General features: G+C 34.6%; 1 protein-coding gene across 5 annotated transcripts in view; it reads left to right on the plus strand.

Moving 5' to 3' along the window:
* The window catches only part of RAP1GDS1 (Rap1 GTPase-GDP dissociation stimulator 1), a 153123-nt gene that overhangs the window by 72136 nt on the left and 55978 nt on the right, over window positions 1-25009 (plus strand). For 4 of the 5 annotated variants that reach the window (XM_066387293.1, XM_066387295.1, XM_066387294.1 and 1 more), the window contains one exon: window positions 21683-21829. The exons of the other annotated variant lie outside the window; for it this stretch is intronic. In XM_066387293.1, the coding sequence (XP_066243390.1) occupies window positions 21683-21829 (147 nt within the window). The remainder of the gene's footprint in view (window positions 1-21682; window positions 21830-25009) is intronic. 5 annotated transcript variants of the gene reach the window in all.

The raw sequence follows: 25009 nt of genomic DNA on the forward strand, positions 1-25009 counted from the left end.
CCACTGGAGCAAAGATGGCCGGGGCACTGGGGATGGCTCCTTGGCCTCTGCCCCAGGCGCTAGAGTGGCTCTGGTCGGCAACAGAGCGACACCCCGGAGGGGCAGAGCATCGCCCCCTGGTGGGCGTGCTGGGTGGATCCCGGTCGGGCGCATGCGGGAGTCTGTCTGACTGTCTCTCCCCATTTCCGGCTTCAGAAAAATACAGAAAAAAAAAATCCAGTATCATGATGCTGAGGATTGTAAATCAAAATCAAAAGAGACATGTCACCACAGTAAAACAAACTAACAAAGATTTACCCTGGTGTAGCTTTCTAATCAGCCTTCTGAACAACATGGGGTAAAGTTTACATCTACTAAATGAGTTTAGAGTTAGAAATATACATTTATGTCATTGAAGATATGTATTTATGTTCCTGCTTATAGAAAGTCTCAACACTTACACCATAGGTCATATTATTTGAGTGGTTTTTTCCCCAGTAGTGATGGTGAGAATATTCTCACTCTGTGCCTTCATCATATTCATAGCTAGTTAGCTAGCTAGACAGACAGACAGACAGACATGCATAGAATACTTGAATCAACAAATATTGAGTCTGTTGTGTTCAGGACACTGTGCTGGACACTGAGGATAATTAGTGATAATAAAAGTAAGAAGTCTCTTCATATGGGGCTTATATAGGAGGAGATAAATTAAGTAAATACTGTAAAAAGAAGATATTTACAACTTATGATCATTGACATCAAGGGAATGAACAAGTGATGTGATGGAGAATATCTGAAGATGAAGAAGTTCTCCCAGGATGTTACTTGAGTTGAGGTCTGAAAAGTGGGAATGACCTAGGTATTTATTTTATTTTTTTATTTTTTATTTTTCTGAAGTTGGAAGTGGGGAGGCAGACAGACTCCTGCATGCGCCCAACCGGGATCCACCCGGTATGCCCACCAGGGGGCGATGCTCTGCCCATCTGGGGGTCACTCTGTTGCAACCAGAGCCATTCCAGCGCCTGAGGCAGAGGCCATGGAGCCATCCTCAGTGCCCGGGCCAATTTTTGCTCCAATGGAGCCTCGGCTGCGGGAGGGGAAGAGAGAGACAGAGAGGAAGGAGAGGGGGGGTGGAGAAGCAGATGGGTGCCTCTCCTGTGTGCTCTGGCCAGGAATCGAACCCGGGACTCCTGCACGCCAGGCTGATGCTCTACCACTGTAGGTATTTAAAGAGAAAGGGAAGAAGATTTTTTACAGAAGTATAAAAATTGCAAAGCTCTGAATGAGGAAAGAACTTGGTGTGTTTAAAGAACAGAAAAGAGACCAGAGTACATGAAATGCAGTAAACAAGGAGGATGTTGTGCAATCAAATAGAAGAAATAAAACCTAGATCATAGTGAGGCTTGTGGATCATTCTAGAACAGTGACTTTGAACCTGTGTGCCGCAAGAACCCTTAAAACGTGCAAAGCCTGGCTGTTTAGGTCAGGAGCATGGACCTTTCAACCAGTAGATTGTAAAAGAAAACAACAAAACAAAACAACCAGTACAACAATAGTCATCTGATGTAAATGAATCAAAATTATACCTATTTTTTGGCATGTCACAGAATTTCAGGAGTTAGTTTGTGTGCTGTGGGATGGAAAAGGTTGTAAATCACTGTCTTCGAGTAATGAGAAGCCATTGAAGGGGATATGATTTAGAGTTTAAAAGCATCACTCTTGGAGCTGCATGGAAAGTGGGTTGAGAGGACTGGAAGAGTTCAGAACAGAAGCATGAAGACCAGTTCAAGACTGGCAGTGGTCCAGGCAAGACAGTGGTGACTTGGCTTAGAGGTGTGTAGTAGTGAGGGTGGTGGGCATCGGAAGAATTTGGGAAGTACTTAGAGAGGTGGATGAATCAGGAATGAGGGTGAGGGGAAAATCAAGAGTGATTCCTAGACTGAGGCTTGAGCAGCTGGACAGAGGAGGTGGCATTTTACTGATTTAGGGAAGAACAGAATCTGTTTTGTTATGTTTTTCTGAGTTTTGTTGCTGCTGCTTGTTTTTATTTTCCTAGGGGGCAGTAGTCTGAGATTCTTAATAAAGATACGCAAGAGAAAATGACAGGTGGGCAATTTCTATATCATTTTGGGGATAAAATACAGAAAAAGATTAATCTTTTGCATTTAGCAAAATGTTCAGGTGTTACTTGGGTAGATTATGTAGATTCAGGAAGCATGAGAAATTAGAAATAATAAGGGTATAAACCTACCTAGAAGTAAAAAAAAAAATTCAAGTAAAGAACTTTAAGAAGTCATCTAATTCAGCCTTCCCAATTATGTAGATAAGGAAATAGGCCTGAGAGTTCAAGTGTCCTTTCAGGATCAACAGCTACACTGCTGATAGTGCTGATCTAAAATCCCTGTCTCTGGTTCACTGCTTCTGTAAGGACTGTGTTTGAGGAAGTTAACACTTTCATATGTGTGTAAATACTTCGTTAACTATGTTTATGCTTCAGTATTAGTAGTTCAGTTCTTAACATTTTCAGATATCAGAATATGTTCTAAGGGTTTTACTAAAAGCTAATCCTAAACCAGCATTTCGTTTAATCTATTATAAATCACAAAAACAAACAAGCACAACCAAGAGATGAAAGAAAAACATTTTACATTTTCAAATTTGAAAACTTTATGTTAAAAAGTATATATATATAAACATGTTTTACCATGTTTCTTTATTCTAGTCATTTTTTTTCTAAATGAAGAGCGTATGAAACACCTTTTTGTTTTTTGGGAAATAAAGGACATTTGGTTTTATCAGAATTCTTAATAAAACTAAGGAAATCCAGACAAAAATTTGAGAATTGTACTGTTCTCAGTAAACCACCTAAACAAACAGGTATACCCATCAATTTTTCAGACAAATATTTATTCTTTTGTTCTATTTCCTCTGTGTACAGAGTATAATAAAAATTAAAGCATATCATCCTTACTATTGTCTTTAATAAATTCTTTCCTAAGATGAAGAGTAATAGATAGGAATTTATACACATCTTATATAAGTTTCTCTAATTTATTGACATAGCAGAGTGAGCTTTTCTACTTAGTAGCTCTCTAACATAAATTTTTTTCGCATTTTGGGCTTTAAATAAATTGAAGTTTCAAGCAGCAAAACTTTAGTGATGTATCAAATAAAAAGGAAAAACAGTTCCCCAGTAACCTGAAAAACCTTAAAACAGGCAGTGATAAAAGAACAGAACAGATTTTTTTTCTTTGAACAACTTGTCATTTGAATGAACACCAGAGGATAGCTTTTTTTTGTTTGTTTCTCTTCCACATGATATAGTACGGGACAGATAAATATTTAATATACATTATTTGTATCACCTAAACTTGTTAGATCTGGTCAATAATATATCGTGCTTTATAATACATATTTTAGGAGGCCATAACAATGAAATTCATAGGCAGTTTTTTTAAAACTAATTCAGTGTTAAAATTGACTAACAGCCAATCCTTCAGGTGAAAATACTTAATGATTTCTGAGAGAGGGATCAGTTTCATAGTTCTTACATGAAGGTCTAGTTGCCTTATTCCTCTTCACAGTTCTGAGTCACTGACATACTTTTTTAATAGTCATTTCCAAATTTTACTTCTTATCACACTTTTATTCCTTTTAGCCCTTAATTTTTTCTCATTTTGTGATTTGGATAATTTGTTATTGCAAAAGTTAATTAGAAAAGTTGTGCATTAAAATCAGCTTTATAAACTGGGGCTGATATTTTTCTATAGTGGCTATATTCACAATAGCCATAAACTAGAAACATCCCAAATATCTATAACTAAATGAATTTAAAGTAAAAATAGTGATGTGCCCACATCATGGAATTACAACTCAGCAATAAAGAAGAATAAACCACTTAACATACTTGATACTATTGATGAATCTTAAAATTATTAGGCTGAGTTAAAGAAGCTAGACATAAAAGAATATATACTGTATGAATACATAAGATGCAAACTAATCTATAGTGACAGAAAACAGTGCGTTGTCTGGGGCCAGAGCAAAGGAGAGATAGCGTGCAAGGGGACACACATAATCTTGTTTGTGATGAAATGTTTAGTATCTTGATTGTGTTAATGGTTCCTGGAATACACAGAACTGTAAAAACTCACAAATCACACATTTTAACATTTATATAGTTTATTTTACATAATTTTTTTTCACTAGAGTTAATAAGGAATAGAGTATCAGAATTTAAACAATAGAGTACATACTTTTTTCTTTTTACATATAATAAATGCAAATAAGGGCTTGAAAGACCTTCTGGGAAATATGACCATGGATCGTTTTCTAACCTAAGGTAAAACTTATATCTTTATTTGTGCTTCCATTGTACTCTGGAAACTTAACTGTGTTTATTCCTTAAATATTTTCTTTCATACGTTTTCCTCCTAAACTGTGAATTAATTATCTTTGTATTCTTCAAACCTAGCTCAGTAAGTGAAACATCATAGTTCCCCCGCAAAACTTTGATATATAAAGGCAGGAGAATGAATGCTAATTTGGTCACAGGTCTTAAATATCTTGACTATTACTGAATATATGTCATTAATCAGTAATTTAAGAAAATATTCCTGTTGGGGTTAACTTTGGTGAGCTAAAGAAAATAATTTTGCTTCATAAATCTACCTCTTATGCATTCATAATTTATACATTTTAGGTGAATATATTTATATATATCATGAACATTTAATTTCTGTGATTTCCTTAATAGACTGCCTTTTTTCTTTTTTCTCCATCTGTTCTTCCAGAAAAAATATATGTTCTCTTTCAATTCTTTCATTAACACCATTAAAAAAAAACCCACTGTATTAAAACTTCTATTCTGCCGGACCAGGTAGTAGCGCAATATAGATAAGAGTGTTGGCCTGGAACGCTGAGGACCCAGGATGGAAACCCCATGGTCACTAGCTTCAGCCAGAGGTTGCTGGCTTGAGCAAGGGGTCACTGGCTCAGCTGGGGTACCCTGGTCAAGACACACATGAGAAAGCAATCAATGAACAACTGAGGTGCTGCAACTATGAGTTGATGCTTCTCATCTCTCTCCCTTCCTGTCTGTCCCTTTCTGTCTCTCTCTTTATTTATATATATGTATATATAAAACAACTTGTATTCTGTTTACTACTAGAATAAAAACTATGAAAGCTTTTCTTTTATTCCTATTTCATAAATTTTGATGGTTTGTTGATGGCTGCTCACACATTTAGGATTGTTTTATATTCTTAACATCATGTAATTTACCTCTTTTATTTTTATTTATTTACTTTTATTTAGTTAGAGGAGGGGAGGCAGAGACAGTCTCCCGTATGCACCCCAGCCGGGATCCACCCAGCAAGCCCACCAGGGAGCGATTCTATGCCCATCTGGGGCCCTTGCTCCTTTGCAGCTGGAGCCATATTTTAGCACCTGAGGTGGAGGCCATGGAGCCATTCTCAGTGCCCAGGGCCAATTCGCTCCAATGGAGCAATGACTGCAGGAGGGAGAGGAGAAGAAGAGAGAGAGAGAGAGAAACAAGAGAGGGAGTGGTGGAGAAGTAGATGGGTGCTTCTCCTGTGTGCCCTGACCGGGACTTGAACATGGGACATCCACACGCCAGGCCGACTCTCTACCACTGAGCCAACTGGCCAGGGCCTAATTGACCTCTTTATCCCTGGTAATATTGATTGTTCTGTCACCTTCTATGTTTGATAGTATAGACACACAAATCTTCCTTGGGTTAATGTTTACATGATATATCATTTACTATTTTTAAATTTTTAATTTAAATGTCTTTATATTTAAGGTAGTTACTTATAGAGAGCATGGTTCAATCTTACCATTTTATCCAATCTGACTATATCTACATTTTAGGTGGGAGGTTTAGATCCTATGTATTTAATGTGACTTTTATATGGTTGACTTGAAATCTGCCATTTACTAGTTATTTTCTGATTGTTTAAACTATTCTTTGTCTCTCTACCCATCTTTTTCTGCCTTTTGAATAAATCGGGTAGTTTTTATTGCTCTCATTTATCTGCATTAGTGGCTTATTAGTTATACCTCTTTTAAAAAAAATTAGTTGTTACCCTGTGGTTTGTAACACATATCTTTAACTTATCACAATTTACCTTTAAATGCTATATTATATCACACATAGTTTAATAACCTTGTAATTGCATACTTTAATACTTCTCTCCCATCTGGGGGAGCAGTTAGAACAGAAACACTTACCAGTTAAATTCACTGACTTATATGGGTGTGGCTCATGACAACCACCCAAAATTACAATAGTAACATCAAAGGTCACTGATCACAAATCACTCTAACAAATATAGTAATAATGACAAGTTCGAAATATTCAAAGAATTAGCAAAGTGTGACAACAGAGACATGAAGTAAGTGAATGCTGTTTGAAAAATGGCCCCAAATGACTTGCTCGACATAGGGTTGCCATAGACCTTCAAATTGTTTTTTTTTTTTAAAGGGGCACTGTGCAAAATGCACAGTGTGAAAAAGCAAAGAACAATAAAATAAGATGTTTGTATTGATACCTATTTTGTTTGTACATATTGATATATACATTAGAAACCCCACTATATAGTGTTTTTTTACTTTAGACACTCAATTTTCTTTAAAAATAGAAGGAAAACATTTAATATTTACTTTCACTTTTATTTTTTCAGTTTTATCTTTTCGGGTAGATTAAAATTTTTGTCTAATGTTGTTTCACATTCTGCCTGAAAAACTTTTTAGACATTTTTTTGCATAACAGTTTTGCCGTCAATGAATTCTCTCTCAGCTCTTTATTTGTTTGAAATTTCATTACTTCGCTTTAACTATTGAAAGATTTTTCACTGGGTATAGAATTCTGATTTGACAGGGTTGTTGTTTTTTCCCCTTGCAGTGCTTCAAATATATTCTTCCATTGTCTTCTAGCTTTGTGGTTTTGAATAAGAAATCTGCTATATTCTTATTTTTGCTATTTCAAATATAAATTTTTTTTTCTTTTTCTTTTGTCTGCCTTCAAGAAGTTCTCTTTTTCTTAGATAAATTTTAGCAACTTTGCTATTAGGTGGGTATTTTTGTTTTGTTGTCTTAGCTAGGGTTCTCTAAATGTCATAGATTTGTGGCATGCTGTCATTATTTTTGAAAAATTCTCAGCCATTACTGTTTAAATATTTCTTTTACCCTGTTTTTTATGTCTTTTTCTGTAATTCTTATTACACTTATGTTAGACCGTTTGCTATTTTCTCTCAACTCTTGTGTGTTCTTTGTATCTTTGTTTTAGTTTTTATAATTTTTATTGAAGTGCAAGTTTACTGAGGCAGTTCACTGAGGCTTTCTTGAAATAATTTTTCTTCTTTGTTATTGTGTTATTATTCTGAGCTTTTTCAGTTTACTCTGTATAATTTCTATTTCTCTGCACAATTCATAACATCTGTTCATGGATAATATTCACCTTTTACCTAGATTGTTTAATATAGTTATCATAGTTGTTTTAAAGTCCCTGTTTGATAGTTCTAACATGTGAGTCACTTATGAGTATTGTTCTGATGGATGATTTATCTTTTGACAGTGGGTTTTTTCCTCCTTTTTTAAAATGTACCTCTTAATTTTTATTGAATGCTGGATGTTGTGTGTACAAAAATAGTAGATACTGAGATTAACAGTATTTAGTCTGTGGAAATAAGCATACTTCATTTTATTTCAGGCAGTTAGTATGGTGGAGGTCTAATCTAGTTATAAGAAAGTTTATATTAGCTGTTAATTTTATTTCGTGCAGTAGTCTTCAAAATCTTTTAGTAGTGAGCTGTTCTTACCTTGTGTTTGGAATAGGTGTGCTAAAGGGCTCTTGTTTTCTTTTTTATACTCTTGCTTTCTTTTCAGCCTTTAGCCATCCGAGCCTACCTGCAAAGGGATTCTCCATATTCTTGCTCCTCTCCCAGTAGTACACTACTGCTGATAAAGGCCATGCAGAGGCTCCATCACTCTTACCATTAGTCTGTGGAACAGAACACCATTTCTATTCATTCTGTTGCTAAATAAAGAAAATTAAATATAGTAGATTAAGTAATTTTCCTTTGGTTTTACCTTTATTATAGTTTGCTCTATGTGGTTAAAGTCTTATATTGATTTATTAAATAATTGAAGTTCTATCTTATTAATTATACTTGGGATATATTATTGTTAGTGATCTGAAAACTGTAATTTCAGTGAGGAGTATAAAATCTGAATATATAGTAAAGGCTTACTTATCATGCCAAATACTCTTTTTTTCTCTTCTTTTTTTTTTTTTTTTTTTTTGAGAGAGAGAGACAGGAACATCGAGCTGTTCCTGTGTGTGCCCTGACCAGGGATTCTAACCGGCAACCTCTGCCCTCTGGGACGATGCTCCAACCAACCAAGAGTTCCAGCCAGGGCTTAATTTTTATTAATTTTTAGAGAGAGAGAGGAAAGACAGAGAGGGGAGAGGGGAGAGGAAAGGGATGTATTCATTTGTTGTTCCACTCAGTCGTGCATTCTTTAGTTGCTTCCTCTGTGTGCCCTGATTGGGGATTGAACCTACAACCTTGTTGTTCAGGATGACACTCTTAACTGTCTGAGCTAACCAGCCAAGGCCACTCATTTTTACTTTTAAAAAATATGAAAATTGACTATTTCACATTGTTTATGTGAAGGAGGGTTAGTTTCCTAGGGATAAGTGACAATGTACCAGAAACTGGGTGGATTAAAACAGAAATTTATTGTTTTATGATTGTGGAGGCTGCGAGTCCAAAATCAAGTTACCAAACAGAGTCATGCTCCCTCTGTATCCTATAGACCAGTGGTCCCCAAACCCCAGGCCGCGGACTGGTACTGCTCCATGGGCCATTTGGTACCGGTCCGCAGAGAAAGAATAAATAACTTACATTATTTCCGTTTTATTTATATGTAAGTCTGAACAATGTTTTATTTTTTAAAAATGACCAGATTCCCTCTGTTACATCCGTCTAAGACTCACTCTTGACGCTTGTCTTAGTCACATGATACATTTATCCATCCAACCCTAAAGGCCGGTCCGTGAAAATATTTTCTGACATTAAATCGGTCCGTGGCCCAAAAATGGTTGGGGACCACTGCAGTAGATGAGGAGACTTTTTTTTTTAATTTTAATTTGTTATGTTAACATGGATTCAAGTGTCCCATTCAATATAACTCCCTCACCCCACCACCTTGTCCCCCATTATCTTCCCTTGGCCTCCCTTCTCCGACACCTTCCTCCCCTTCCCTTTGGGATTTACTGTCCTATAACCTGTATCTGTGTGTTATGGATATATAATTTTACTAATCCCTTCACCTTCTCTGATCCCATCCCATCATCCCCCTTCTCTCTGACAGCTGTTTCTCTGCTCCCTGTGACCCCACCTCTGCCTCTATTCTGTTCCTCAGTTCACCGTGTTCATTAGATTTTACATATAAGTGAGATCATAGGATAGTTGTCTTTCTCTGCCTGGTTTATTTCACTTAGCATAATAGTCTCCAGGTCCATCCATGCCATCACAAAGGTAAGATTTCCTTCTTTTTCATGGCCCCATAATATTCCGTTGTATATCTGTACCACTGTTTTTTAATCCACTTGTCCACTGACGGACACTTGGGCTGTTTCCAGATCTTGGCTATTGTAATCAATGCTGCAATAAACATGAGGATGCATATCTTCTTTTGAATCAGTGATTTGGTATTCTTAGGATATATTTCTAAAAGTGGTATAGCTGGGTCAAAGGAAAGTTCCATTTTTAATTTTTTGAGGAATCTCCATACTGTTTTCCACAGTGGCTGCACCAGTCTGCATTCCCACCAGCAGTGCAGGAGGGTTCCCTTTTCTCCACATCCTCGCCAGCACTTGTGTGTTGATTTGTTAATGAGCGCCATTCTGACAGGTGTGAGGTGGTATCTCATTGGTTTTAATTTGCATTTCTCTGATAATTAGTAAAGTTGAACATTTTTTTCATATGTCTATTGGCCATCTGTATGTCCTCATTGGAGAAGTGTCTATTCAGTTCTATTGCCCATTTTTTAATTGGATTGTTTACCTTTCTGGTGTTGAGTTTTAGAAGTTCTTTATAAATTTTGATTATTAACCCCTTATCAGATATATTGGTGAATATGTTCTCCCATTGTGTGGTTTGTCTTTTTAATTTATTTATGGTGTCCATTTTGAGTTTATTTTTGTGAGTGGTGTAATTTCATGGTCTAGTTTGTTTTTTGCATGTACCTGTCCAGTTTACCCAACATCATTTACTCAAGAGACTATTTTACTCCATTGTATGCTCTTACCTCCTTTGTCCAATATCATTTTGTCCATAGTGGTGTGGGTTTATTTCCGGGTTCTCTGTTTTGTTCCATTGATCTATATGCCTGTTCTTATGCCAGTACCAGGCTGTTTAGATTACTATGGCCTGTAGTATAACTTGATATCAGCAAGTGCGATATGTCCCACTTTATTCTTTTATTTTCAAGGTTGCTGAGGCTATTTGTGTTCTTTTTTGGTTCCATATAAATTTTTGGAATATGTTTTCTATATCTTTGAAGTATGTCATTGGTATTTTAATAGGAACTGTATTGAATTTATAGATTGCTTTGGGTAATATAGACATTTTAGTGATGTTTATTCTTCCTAGCCATGAACACAGTATATGCTTCCACTTGTTTGTTTCTTCCTTGATTTCTTTTGTCAATGTCTTATAATTTTCTGAGTACAAGTCTTTTACCTCCTTGGTTAAATTTACTGTTAGGTATTTTATTTTTTTTGGTTGCAATAGTGCAGGGGATTGTTTCCTTAATTTCTCTTTCAGGTCGTTCATTGTTGGTGTATAAAAATGCCATTGATTTCTGAATATTAATTTTATATCCTACCACCTTGCCAAATTCATTTATCAAGTCTAGTAGTTTTTTGACTGAGACTTCAGGGTTTTCTATGTACAGTATCATGTCATCAGCAATTATGATAGTTTTACTTCTTCTTTTCCAATTTGAATGTCTTTTATTTCTTTTTGTGTAATTGCTGTTACTAGTGCTTCCAGAACTATGTTGAATAAGAGCGGTGAAAGGGGGCACCCCTGCCTTGTTTCTGATCTCAAGAAGATAGCTTTTAATTTTTTTCCTTTGAGTATGGTGTTGGCTGTGGGTTTATCATGTATGGCCTTTATCATGTTGAGATATGTTCCCTGTATTCCCACTTTGCTGAGAGTTTTGATCATAAATGGGTGTTGGTTTTTATCAAATACTCTGCATCTGTTGATATAATTATGTGATTTTTATCCTTCCTTTTGTTTTTGTGATGAATCACATTGATTGACTTGCGAATATTGTACCAGCATTGCCTCCTGGGAATAAGTCTCACTTGATCATGATATATGACTTTTTTTTTTTATAAATAAATTTTTATTTTAATGGGGTGACATCAATAAATCAGGGTACATATATTCAAAGAAAACATTTCCAGGTTATCTTGTCATTTAGTTCTATTGCATACCCATCACCCAAAGAGAGATCGTCCTCCGTCACCCTCTATCCAGTTTTCTTTGTACCCCTCCCCCTCCTCCCCTCCCCCTACCCCCCATAACCACCCCACTCCTGTCCATGTCTCTTAGTCTCGTTTTTATGTCCCACCTACGTATGGAATCCTGCAGTTCTTGTTTTTTTCTGATTCACTTATTTCACTCCGCATAATGTTATCAAGATTCCACCATTCTGCTGTAAGTGATCCGATGTCATCATTTCTTCTAGCTGAATAGTATACCATGGTGTATATGTGCCCCATCTTCTTTATCCAGTCTTCTATTTTTTTTACAGTGATTAAAAGCCTTTTAGCAAACTCTTGGCCAATACAGCAAGAATCCATAAAAAGTAGTGTCCTTAACATGTTCACCAAGTCCAAGTTGGCCCCATCACCATGCCAAATTCCTGAAAAATGCAACCCAACCACAGTTCAGTCTGTTAGGAGCTGTCACAGGGAGCAGGAGTCCAGGAAAAGTCCCCATGGCACTGGAATTGTATGACTTTTTAATGTATTGCTGGATCCGGCTTGCTAATATTTTGTTGAAAATTTTAGCATCTGTTTCATCAGGGATATTGGTCCATAGTTTTCTTTCTTTGTAGTGTCCTTACCTGGTTTTGGAATGAGGGTAATACTTGTCTCAAAAAAGGAGCTTGGAAGTCTTCTGTCCTTTTGAAATTTTTGGAATAGCTTGAGAAGGATAGGTATTAGTTCTTCTTTGAATATTTGGTAAAATTCACCCGTGAAGCTCTTCAGTTAGGACTTTTGTTTGCTGGGAGTTTTTTGATAACTGTTTCAATTTCATTTGTTGTAATCGGTCTGTTGAGGTTTTCTGATTCTTCCAGATTGAGTCTTGGAAGATTGTATGTTTCTAGGAATTTACCCATTTCACTTAGGTTGTGCAATTATTTTGCATATAGATATTCATAGTATTTACTTACAATCCTTTTATTTCTGTCAGTTGTTACTTCTCCACTTTCTATTTTTATTTGAGTCCTCTCTCTTTTTTTCTTGATGAGTCTGGTTAAAGGTTCATCAATCTTGTTTACCTTTCAAAGAACCAGCTGTTGGTTTCATTGATCTCTTGTATTGTTTTATAGCCTCTATGTCATTTATTTTCACTCTGATCTTTATTGTTTCTTTCCTTCTACTTCCTTTGGGCTTTATTTATTGTTCTTTTTCTAGTTTTTTAGATGCAGGGTTAAGTTTATTTGAGCTTTTTCTTCTTAAGGTATGCCTGTAGTGCTATACACTTCTCTCTCGGGACTGCTTTTGCTGTGTCCCATAAATTTTGAGTTTGTTTCAAGGATTTTTTTATTTCTCCCTTGATCTCATTAACCCATTCATTATTTAATAACATGCTATTTAGCTTCCAAGTGTTTGAATGTTTTTCAGTTTTTCTATTGTAGTTGATTTCTAGTTTCATGCTATTGTGATCAGAGAAGATGCTTGATATGATTTCAATCTTCTTAAATTTATTGAGACTTTTCTTGTATCCTAACATGTGGTCTATCCTAGAGAATGTACCCTGAGCACTTGAAAAAAATGTATACTCCTTTGCTTTGGGGTGAAAGTTTCTGAGATATCAATTAAATCCTGTTGATCTAGTATGTCATTTAAGGCCTCTGTTTCTTTGTTAATTTTCTGTCTGGAGGTTCTATCCATTGATGTTAGAGGGATATTAAAATCCCCTACTATTATAGTATTGCTGTTGATCTCGCCCTTTATGTCCATCAAAATCTGCTTTATATATTTTGGTGCTCCTATATTAGGCGCATAAATATTTACAATGGTTATATCATGTTGGATTGCTCCCTTTATCATTATAGTAGTGAGCTGCTTTATTCCTTACTGCCTTTGTTTTGAAGTCTATATTGTCAGATAGAAGTATTTCTACCCCAGCTTTTTTCTCATTTCCATTAGCTTGAAATACTTTTTCCATCTGTAACCTGTAGATGAAGAAACTTTTTTTTTTTTTTTTTTTTTGCTTCTTTCCAACTTCTGGTGGCTTTAGGAGTTACTTGATTTTGGCATCAAACTAATCTCTGCCTGTCTTTATGTGCCTTATTCCCTTTGCATTTTCATATCTTCACAGGACATTCTTCCCTCTGTATCTCTCTTTTCTTATAAGGATACCTACCAGTCCTATTGTTTTAAGATCCCACTCTACTCCAGTATGACTTCATCTTAACTATAGTCCTGCACTACTAAATGGGGATTCGTTTGTGAAATACTGTATGTCCATAGGTGGTGGTGGTGCGCTAACATGGAGTGTACACACAAACCTAGATGGTATAGCCTACTATTGTAATTGCATCTGCTATACTTTTACACAGTCAGCAACATAGTAGTTTTGTTTATACCAGCATCATCACAAACGTGGGTAATGTGTTGCACTGTGATGTTAACAACATCGCTAGGGGATAGGAATTTTTCAGCTTCATATAATTTTATGGGACCAGTGTCGTATGTGTTCATCAATGAAAACATCATTATGTGGCACATGACTATAATCACTTCTGCACTGACTGTTTTTCCAAGTAAGGTCACATTCGGAGGGACTAGGGGTTAGGATTTGAACAGATACTTTGGTGAGGTTCAATTTGACCCATAATAAACAGGAATAATGTCTGTGTCTCCAAAGCATAACATTTCATACAATTAAGAGTATTAAACTAGTGAATCTGAAAGGCAGGCTAAGCATATACTCATGAATAAGTCTATATCCTTAATTTGCGTTTTAACTTTTCAGGAAGAATTTGGGTATTTTATGTTTTTCTAATCATATAAATTTAGGATAACAATTAACTTAAAAATTATACTTTAATGATAAACATTTGTAAACTCTTCCTCATTTGCTGCTTATTTAGAGCATTATTTAGACAGAATTCTGATAAAGTTAAATAATTTAATCATTTCTTTGACTTAGTGGGATAGTTTGGGGATTTTCAGTCATATTCTGTTTTTGTTTAGCTTCCTAAGATATCTGAAATTCATAATACATAGTTGGTATACACTGAGAACTAATAGGCTCTTTGAAGTTTAAAATCTAGGATTCTAGTCTCTCAGCTATAGTTTGATATGGACTAAAAAGGACTCAGAATAGTATTTGTGACTCTACATTTAAAATGAGTCTAATTTATGTTGCATATTGTTTTGAACTTCTTGCCCAGAATATATACACGTTCTAATTCTATCATAATAAAGTATTTATTTCCTCTTAGAGGTTAAAAAGTGGCAGAACGGGCCCGACCTGTGGTGGTGCAGTGGATGAAGCATTGACCCGAATGCTGAGCTTGCTGGTTTGAAACCCTGGGCTTGCCTGGTCAAGGCACATAGGGGAGTTGATGCATCCTGCTCCCCCCCCTTCTCTCTCTCTCTAAAAGCAAATAAATAAAATCTAAAAAACTAAAAATTAAAAAAAAAGTGGCAGAGTAGTAGAGCGTAAAGGAAAAACCATGAGGAGCTTGATTACAATACACTTTATCATGGCACCTTTGGAATGCTGTCACTGTGCAAACTAATACTAGTAAGGACTTAAGTTGTAATTGTTTTGACTGTAAGCATCTACTCTGAATCACTTTTCTGTTCACTAAGAAGGAACACATCAACCATTATTACTTCTAGACAGCCTCATTTTTCAGAACTCAAGAAAGTATTCATAACTCAGCTTTATAGCTTAGCTTATAAAAAAGAATTTGTTTCATTTTCCGTTAGTCTTTATAGTCTTTAATAATAGATACTTGGGAAAAATAAAAATAAGTTCCTGCTTTATAATGATTAACGATTGGAGAGCTTACACAGTAAAATTATAGCGTTTATTTTAATCTGTTTTTTAAAAACCCCACACACAACATACTGCTTCCTGTGTGCACAGCAAGGACACCGTAGAAACAAAGGTGAGTAAGGAACGTCGGATCTGAAAGGACACTCATCAGTCGTCTCCCTTTTCTAGATCAGGAAACTGACGTCAACAGTTAAGAAGTTTTCTTATGGTCAAACTTAACGAAACCCAAAGCTTTAGGGACTTTTATTATAGTTATTTTATGTCATTACCTCAGTCATCTTACAATTTTTTTAATATTAAACATTTTTACCTTAGCAAAATTCTTAAGTTAACATTTCAAATTTTAGGTAATAAATAAAGTCTAATTGCCATTCCAACAACCAAGACTAGCTCTAGGATTTCATTATTAAATGCTCTTTCCACACAGGTCTTTAGTGACTTCAGCTTGTGACATCTCAGTCTCTTTATTTGAAGAGAAAAGTCTTACCTTCTATTGAAATAAATCTTCTCACTTTTTTTACTTTCCCCTTAATTATCTGTAACTGAACTTAAATTACAATATGAGATACTGGAAGTAATTAGAAAAAGGTACCTATAGTCCTATGTGTAATAGTGGAGAGGGTAAAAAAAGTGAGGAAGGTTTTATCTTCTGTAGATATCTTCTATTTTGCTCTGAAGTAGGAATCACGGTTTCTGTTAAAAATGCAGAGGTTGGGAAAGGGAGAAACTGAGAAAGTTCTGACGGTTTGGATGGGTCGTCATGGGCAGTGTGACAGGGACCTGTGGAAAGATGGTGCAACACAAGTTAAGGGCTTGTTCATGCTTATAAGGCCTTTAACTTTTGCAAAGTTAAAGAATTGTGTAATTTGTTTATCCTTTACTGTGCTTCTAAATACTGTTCTTTAAAAAGCACCTCCGGGAGTTTTAGAAATTTGCTCAATGAACGGACATGTGACTTCATGAGTTTTGATATAAGTATGAAAATTGTATTATTGTTCTCTGCCTCTTCAAACTCCTATCATCATATATAAATAGGCTTTTGTCTATTAACTTCTGTTTAGTTGCATTTTAGACAGCTGTTGGATAGGTTGGTCTACAATTTTAAAGTTCATGGATACCCTAAAAAGATTTTTTGGGAAGATACTATAAAGACTTTTCAGAGATGAATCCTCAGAAACTGATTCTCAGTTGATACTAATACTGTGCTATTGTCTTGCTGAACTGAGTGGCAAAGATATCTTAAGTATACCGTTTGTAGTGTTTAGTGAGGAAAGATTGAATTAGAGTTCAGATTTCCCAAGTTTTAATTCAGAATGCTGATATTTAATCATAATTTCTTTAAACAAAGTCTGAGTTGAAATGTAAGAAAAAAGAAATGTGGTTTATGTTATCTTAATTCATTTAGCAGAGTATTATCCCTAAAGTACATATACAGTGAAAGTCATTTGTATGTATCTGCTTAGTGCCTTAGTGTTCATTTTGGCTATCCGTAATTTTAAAAAGCCGTCTTTAATTATGCCAAATACAGTAGCCCTTAATGTAATGTGGTGTGTGTGTGTGCACACACAGCCAGCATCCTCAATTAATACTTGTAGGGCATTATGTGCAGGATGTTTTTATAAAAGGCAACGAGAGGGAGCCAATGCACAGTCCATGACACTTTAGAATGTTAAAGGTGAACTCTTAACTGCTAAAACTTTGAAAGCACGAAAGATAATTTATTCAACAGTATCTACACACCCATACTTTTCTCAGTTTCTGAATATTAATTTTTAACATAATTTAGATGAAAGCTGCTTAGTATGATCAGATCCTGCTATTTATTTCTCTTATGGAGTCATAATTTCCTAAGATGCTACGTTGTAATTATCAGCACAATAACCATTCCTGACATCACAAAGAATGATCATTTCTGATAGGAAATAAGTAGTTTGACCAAATGAATACATAGGGAACCAAGAGCCTGTTATTGTACAAATGATTAAAGGGTGGGAGGGAAACTGATATCAAATATGTATGTAGGCATATTTTTTAAAATAAATTTTTAAATGTGTATTTTATACTGAGAATTTCTGATAATATGAAAAAGGTGATGTTTAAACCACAAAAGTGGGAAGTAGCATGAAAGTTAAGAACTATTAATTTGTAGAAATTAGTTATTTTGAAAAATTAATTATAGATAAAATTCACTATTGCACATTATGGACTTTTTCCTGTAAGCATGAATATTAAAAAGTTCCAGAATTTGCTCCAGTCATACTATTACATAGGTTTTATAGCCAGTTTCCACTAACTACTTGGCTCTCTTTCCATTTTTTTTTCTTCTAAATTCTAATATCTATGGATGTATCTATTTATCTCTCTCTCACCCTCCTTCCTTAATTTAAATTGTTCTGGGTTTCTTTTTTCATATATATGCTATATACTCTTGATACTAAATTAACTGCCTTATTGACCATACAGAAAAAGTGACTCTCAGCAAAGACCAGTTCCTGTATATCCTGCAATAGTTTCAACCTCACCCATCAGGTTCCCTAAACCGTAAAAACCGAATAATACCATGTGGTAGTGAAGGAGTGAGCAGCAGGAGCTCACACCCTGCTGGAGGAAATGTGCACTGGCTTTGAACCTGTTTGCCATTATCTAGAAAGTGGAAGATGTACAGATCATATGAACCAAAGGTACTACTGTCTATGCATTGAAAATAATAGCTCAAACCTAGGAACAACCTAAGTAATAACCAGCAAACAAATAGACAAATAATTGTGATGTGTTTATACAGTGAATATTGTACAGCAGGGAAGCTTATAACAGAGTGGATAAATTTTAGAAACAATGTTGAGTATAAGAAGGTAGGCAAAAAAGAATAAATCCGACATGACTATATTAGAATAAAGTTCAAAAAAAACAAGCTAAACCATATTGTGGTGGTTAAAACAAAGCAAGTGTGTGGGCGCTCACACACACAGACACACATATACATTCAGACTTACTCATTTTCATCCTCAAAGTGAATGCTCATTTATCAAAATCTAGCCAGAGGCCTCATTCATTCAATAAATATTGAGTGCCTACTATGCACTAGGCACTTGCTACCCATTGGAGAGACAGCCTAGTTGGCAAAACATACAAGTAAATCTGAAATTAGGATATACTGTAATATGCCACAATAGTTCAGTGGTATTTTTAGAGCCTTTTCTTGGTCTTAGTATATAACTTCTACCAATGACATACCAATTTGGTAACTTTTTTGCTTTCTGCCTCTGGCTACTGAAGAGTAATGGAAGTGCAGTGTATCTCTAGATTTAAAGCCTTGCTCTTACCTAGTGTGAAGAAAGATCATACTTGTACTGGAAACTAGTTTGTGAGACAGGCCGTCATTAAAGAAAGTAGCAGGGCTAAAGAGTTGGTGGGCTGTAGTTTAATCAGTAGTTGGATGCTGCATAATTATGGAAAATTAAGGTATAAATTATATTTCCAGAGGACTACTCAGGATACTTCAGAATTAGAAGTTACTTATGAAAAGAATTAAAAGTTAGCCTAATTTCAAGGATATGAAATTTTGAGGTAAGGAACCTTTTGGAAATTATTTTCAAGTGAAGAATAACATTACTTATTTTAATAGTTGGTAACATAAATCGATAGAGCTATGTTGACTGGAAAAGTAATATAACTTAGGCAGTGACAGATGTCCTAATACATATTTTAAGTAATTTGTAGGATACCTTTAAAGACTTACTTTTTGCTGATTTTGGTAGAGTAAAAGAACATAGCATTATAACATTTCTTTGCCTCCTCAAATTCTTTAAAATATTTTAATAAAATTCTCTTAAGCCTGACCTGTGGTGGCACAGTAGATAAAGCATCGACTTGGAATGCTGAGGTTGCAGATTTGAAACCCTGGGTTTGCCTGGTCAAGGCACATATGGGAGTTGATGCTTCCTGCTCCTCCCCCTCTTCTCTCTCTCTCTCTCTCTCTCTCTCTCTCTCTCTCTCTCTTTCTCTCTCTTTCTCTCAAATGAATAAATAAAATTTTAAAAAACTCTTTAATCTTAATTTCCTGGCTAATTGGTCAAAAGACGGGAGGGAGGGAGAAAAGGTGGGTAATAAGTATTCTTATAGAGATGGTTATTATTTTTTCAACTCAGGATCTCTTATTATTATTGTATGTGCTTTGCATTTCTTTCCAGATTTGGTAACAATGTAATTCCTAATATAGAGCTTGAGTTTATCCTCCTTAACCAACTCTTAATAACACGAGTGAAGAGTTATGTTATAGGAAGGGAATGGAAGAAGGAAATGAAGAAAAACACTGTGGCTCTGAAACACAAATAGCAGTTTGCCTTCTGATTGTCTTATTTATTGCATTATTAGGTAAACAAATTTGTTGCATAACCTTTTTGATAAATTTTATTGAGGTGAATTTTTAAATACTGAATAGCTGAGTATTGAGAGGGAGCCAGATTAGCTTTTAAAATTCACTGCAGATAGACTCTATGTACTTTCTAAGCCTTAGTTTTCTAGTACATGAAATTAAAGCTTAGGTAACTATTTTCTAAGATTTCTAAATCTTAAGCATACATGGTTTTTATTTTGAAAGCCCACATTTACTCAGCAATTAGAATCAAAAACTATTTGAGCTTTTCAATTTTTAAGGATAGGATATACTGTATATTCTTATTACTGAAAGTTGGAACATTTAGGTTCATAATCCTAACATTCAGTTTTCTCCGACATCATTCAGTTACAAATTACCCAACAATTTAAATAATGTACGTATTTATTAAAAAGTAAAACTTTGGAAATTAAATATCTAAATGAAATATAATCAACTTCTTGGGTAGTCCATCTCTTTACCCCTAGCAATTAATATTCTGTGATCTTATTAGCTGATTACCAGAGAGCCCTGTTCTACATCTATATAACAATACAATAAAGCTAAGTAGACATGAACTAGTGAACAAAACTCTTCACCTTAGTACAGATTTTCTTAAAATGTTCAAAATTATGAAGCAAGTATTTATGAGGTACTGCTTTGTAAGTTGTGTGTATATGTGTGTATGTACTACAAGAAATGATATGTATTGTTTCACTGTCTAATATGAATGATTTGGCAATGATTATATAAAGATATGACATTGGTTTCAGTTCTTTCACTAGAAAAATACAAATCTTTATTAACTTTATAGCCATAATTCCTTTGTGAGCCATTTCATTTTCTGATTCTTTCTTTACACTTCTGTAGTTGCACTGTCCAGTCTGACAAGCCCCTAGCCAGATTTGGCTCTTTAAGCAATTAAAATGTAGCTAGTCTGAATTGACATGTAGCTATAAGTGTAAAATACATTCATATTTATTACAAATAAAATATGAAATATTTTATTAATAATTTGTATTATGTTAATTGCATGTTGGGATGATCATATTTTAGAGATATTGGATTGAATAAAATATATTACCAAAATTAATTTTTTACTTGTTTTTATATTTTAACGTGACTGCTAAATTGTATATGCAACTTGCATTTATGGCTCTCATTTCTGTTGAACAACACTTTTCCTGGAGACTGCCGTATTTTATATAAGGAAGTCAGATTTAGACATTTTTTTCATCTCTTTCTATTCCTGTGTTCAAGGATTAGAAAGTATTCTAATGCTTTTTATATATTCCAACAGTTAATTGACATCTGATCTGGTCTATATAACAGAATGTATGTTTGACCATTATTTGACCACTGGTTGTAATGTTGAAGTATATTGGTGTGTTCTAGATTGGAAAGAATAAGGAAAAATAAAATACAAATAATCAAGAATTGAAAAAAGGAACTACAGACTGTAGAAAATGCCATTGAAAAACCCTAGTCCTAATATTTACACATTATTCATTGTAATCTAGAATTTTACTGTGCCACAAACAGTTTTCTTTGATAATATCTAAGTTTGAAAACTACAGATAGTTATATTTAGTGGTTTACAAGGCAAAAAAAATAAATTCCGGTAGTGTATTAGTTCCTATATTTTAGTGTAACTCAGAATTGTCATTTGTGAGAATGGAGAAGAAAAATTTCATGTTATAGTCATAAATTCCTAAGACACAGAGTTCTTTAAGCTCCTATTTGATGCCAATACAAATAATCTTTTCTTCTCTTGGAAAGTGATTGTCTCTTTTCCCCATCCCACCCCCATTTCCATGTTTATTTTTGTTTTGTATTTCCAAAGACATATTTAATGCCCTTCTTAGTATTATTATTTTCTATTTACTTACCAAATGAATAACACTGTTACGTTTTGTATTTGAAATTGTAAGGTACATTTCTTTTTTCTTTTATTTTAATTTAACTCTTTGTTTTACAGATGAGGGCAGAAGTGCAGTTGACCAAGCAGGTGGTGCACAGATTGTAATTGACCATTTAAGGTCACTGTGCAGTATAACAGATCCCGCCAATGAGAAGCTCTTGACTGTCTTTTGTGGCATGCTGATGAACTATAGCAATGAGAATGGTAAACAAAATTGAAAACTTGCTTTATCTCTGGGGGAAAAATTAAAAATTATCATTACTATAATACAAACCAAAAACATTTGAAAAAAATTATGAGCAAAGAATTTATAAATGGCATATAAAATTAAGGATTAGTCAACATGAAATTACAATATTTGAACAGCACAAAATAGGCTAATTTATTAAATGGGTCTAGTTTTTGCAGAGTTGCCCATGTTAATCAGTACCCAAAACAAACAAATAATGGTATTGTTTAACATGTCTTGCTATGAGCATTCTAAAAGTAAATTATTGCTTTTTATTAATACCAGGAGCTTTAAAACATAAATACTATCTACATAAGTAAAATTATTTTATCTAGATACTAGATTTAGTTTTAAGAATAAAAAAACATTTTAATAAAATTGGGCATTATAAAAAGTTCAGAACAATTGCATATACATGATTTGAGAAATTTAATAAATATTAGGTTTTTTTCTCTAACATATTCTTGGAACCTAGCAACAAATGACATGTCAATAATTTTCTCAGCTTATGTGGTTGTCAGATGATTATTAAAACAATGATACCAAGACTTCACTATACTTTTAAATGTCGCAAAATTCGTCTATTTATTATTGAATATGGATTACTTTGTGGTCAAATGTTTAAATTCTGTGTAGTATGTTCCTTAGAAATCAGGTCTTTCAGTGGTTTATTTCATAATGGCATTCTAAATTTTAGTCGGTGACAGATATTTTATTTGCATATTGAATATATAATAGTATTCTTTCCTTTCATCTGTTGTAGAAAAACAAGGCCCTTTAAGCATATTTTTAATTTTTTCATTTAGCCTGGGTCCAAGGAAATATTCCTAGTAGTTGGAAAAAGAAAAGACAAACATGGATAACACATGTCTACTGACATCTGGCCTTGGTAGAGGCAATAGCAGATGGCAGGGACTGTAGCCGTGGCCCATTGAAATGAGAGAGCCACTACCCTCTCTTCTCTAGTCAGTTGTTTCTATGTGGCAGTTTGTTCAAACACTGCCATATCTTTTCATTTGGGGGTATGGGTAAGCTGGAAATTTAGCTCTTCATGTGACATCGATCTTTTAAATGTTAGATTATACTTGCTGTTTTAGCACTTAGAGGCTAAACAGAATGTTTCCCCAGATCCTATGCTATCCAAAGGACACAAGCTTTAAACTTGAGTTAAAATTATCAATAATAATAATATACATACTTTTTATCCATCAAATGGCTTGCCTATTAAATTCAAGCTGATAACAAATGATAGTCTGTTATATGGTCAGTTACCTCTATTTTTCTTGCCCTCTGGTGGAATCATTTTTGAAAAGAAAATGTCCTAAATATGAAAGGGAAAAACAGAAATGACAACAATCTGAGTAATCTACAAAATGAATAGCTAGTTCCTTAACAATTTAATTTGACCCTAAAACACAGGTGTCTGAATTGTATTAAGAAGTCATTGGCCAGCTCATGTTGCATCCTTTCTCTTCAACTTCATTCAGGCTTGAACACCTGAGAAAACCAGACAAGTGTTAAGTGGGAGAATGGTTTAGAAAGATAAGTGAAAGAAACTAGCCATGAAATTACAGCAGCTTTGGGTATAAAAGAATTAGTCTTTTTATGCATTTAAACTAGTTTTTTATCCTTTGAGGAAGCTGTTGGTCAAAAGTCTGTGCAAAAGCATATCAAATGGTCTTCAAAAACTTTGCTAATTCTAATCCATGCAGACTGTGATTGAGTCCATGTTATAGGATATCACACGTGTAGAGAAGAGCATCGAGAAGAGAATGATTAAAAACAGAGTGTGCTGTCAAAATGCACAATGTATGTCTTCTTAGGAATATGTGAATTTTTTCTCTGATGTGTATGTATTCCAAGAAATAACTTAGATACTTTGGAAAATTGTATTAACTTTTCATAGAATGCTATTGGAGCCATAGTGTTCTTGTTTAATTCTGAAAGCTGCCGTTTGAATACAACTTTCAAAACTTAGTAGATAAAATAGAAGTGAAGTTATTTGTAGTATTTTAAAGGAATGCCAAACGTGTTTCTTTCCTCTGCTTCCTTTTGTATTTGTTTTTCATAGGGATCATAGTTTATGAAGGGATTCTTTTTCTCCATAACACTATTTAACTTAAAATTTATCCCTTTTTTTTGTTTTGTTAATTATTAAGCATCTTTGTTTTGTGTGTCAATTACTACTTACACTTTCTTAAAATATACATTTAAAGAATTTCTAACTGAAATACTAGGTCTTCTTGGCTAACTTTAGATCATTTGGTATTGATCCTGTTCACCTAGTCCTAGATGATTCAGTGAAACAAAAAAACAATAGAGCTTTTTGAAACTCGGAAGTCAGGTTTTATTAACACTGATAAAATAAACAAAGTTCCTTTTTATATGTATTTACTGTTGAACTTTAGTATACAAGCCTCTGCTACTTTCTGAGTATAATAGTTGGATGGTATATACCACCTTGTGCAGATAAATGAACTCTACCCATGGACCCAATAACTTAAAGCCTTATTTATAGGACTCTTTAGCTCATAGATAGGTGAGAAGAAGGGAGATCATGAGGCATACTTCTTCATGCGCCCTTACTGGATCTACCTGAGCCAGTGCTCTGCCTGTCCGGGATCATGCTCACAACTGAGCTATTTTTAGCATCTGAGGCTGATGCAGTTGGACCAACCAAGCTATCCTTGGTGCCCAGGGACAGACTTGAACCAATCGAGCCACTGGTTCCAGGAGGGGAAGAGAGAGAGAAGGGGGAGAAGGAGGGAGGTGAGAAGCAGGTGGTCACTTATCTTTTGTGCCCTGACCAGAAATCAAACCCAGGACATCCATATTGTTGGGCCAGTGCTCTTTCCACTGAGCCAACAGGCCAGAGCCAGAAGTTTTAAATACAAAGATAAGTATTAGAAATGGTCACAAAGCCCCCCCCCAACATAATTTCTCTGACAAGAACATTTTCAAATTGTTTATTCTAAAAGTAGACTGACACTTGACTGAGACTTAGGATATATTGTTTCCTGTCCATATAGTGGACAACCCTGATCATACCGAATTTTAAAATCCATTAAGTAGTGAATAAAACAAGTGTTTTACACACATGTAAGACATATATTGTGAAAATGCTTATTTGTGCAGGTATTTTTGTGCCCTTTGAT

The sequence above is a fragment of the Saccopteryx leptura genome, chromosome 5 (genome assembly GCF_036850995.1).
Source record: "Saccopteryx leptura isolate mSacLep1 chromosome 5, mSacLep1_pri_phased_curated, whole genome shotgun sequence".
Taxonomy (NCBI): domain Eukaryota; kingdom Metazoa; phylum Chordata; class Mammalia; order Chiroptera; family Emballonuridae; genus Saccopteryx; species Saccopteryx leptura.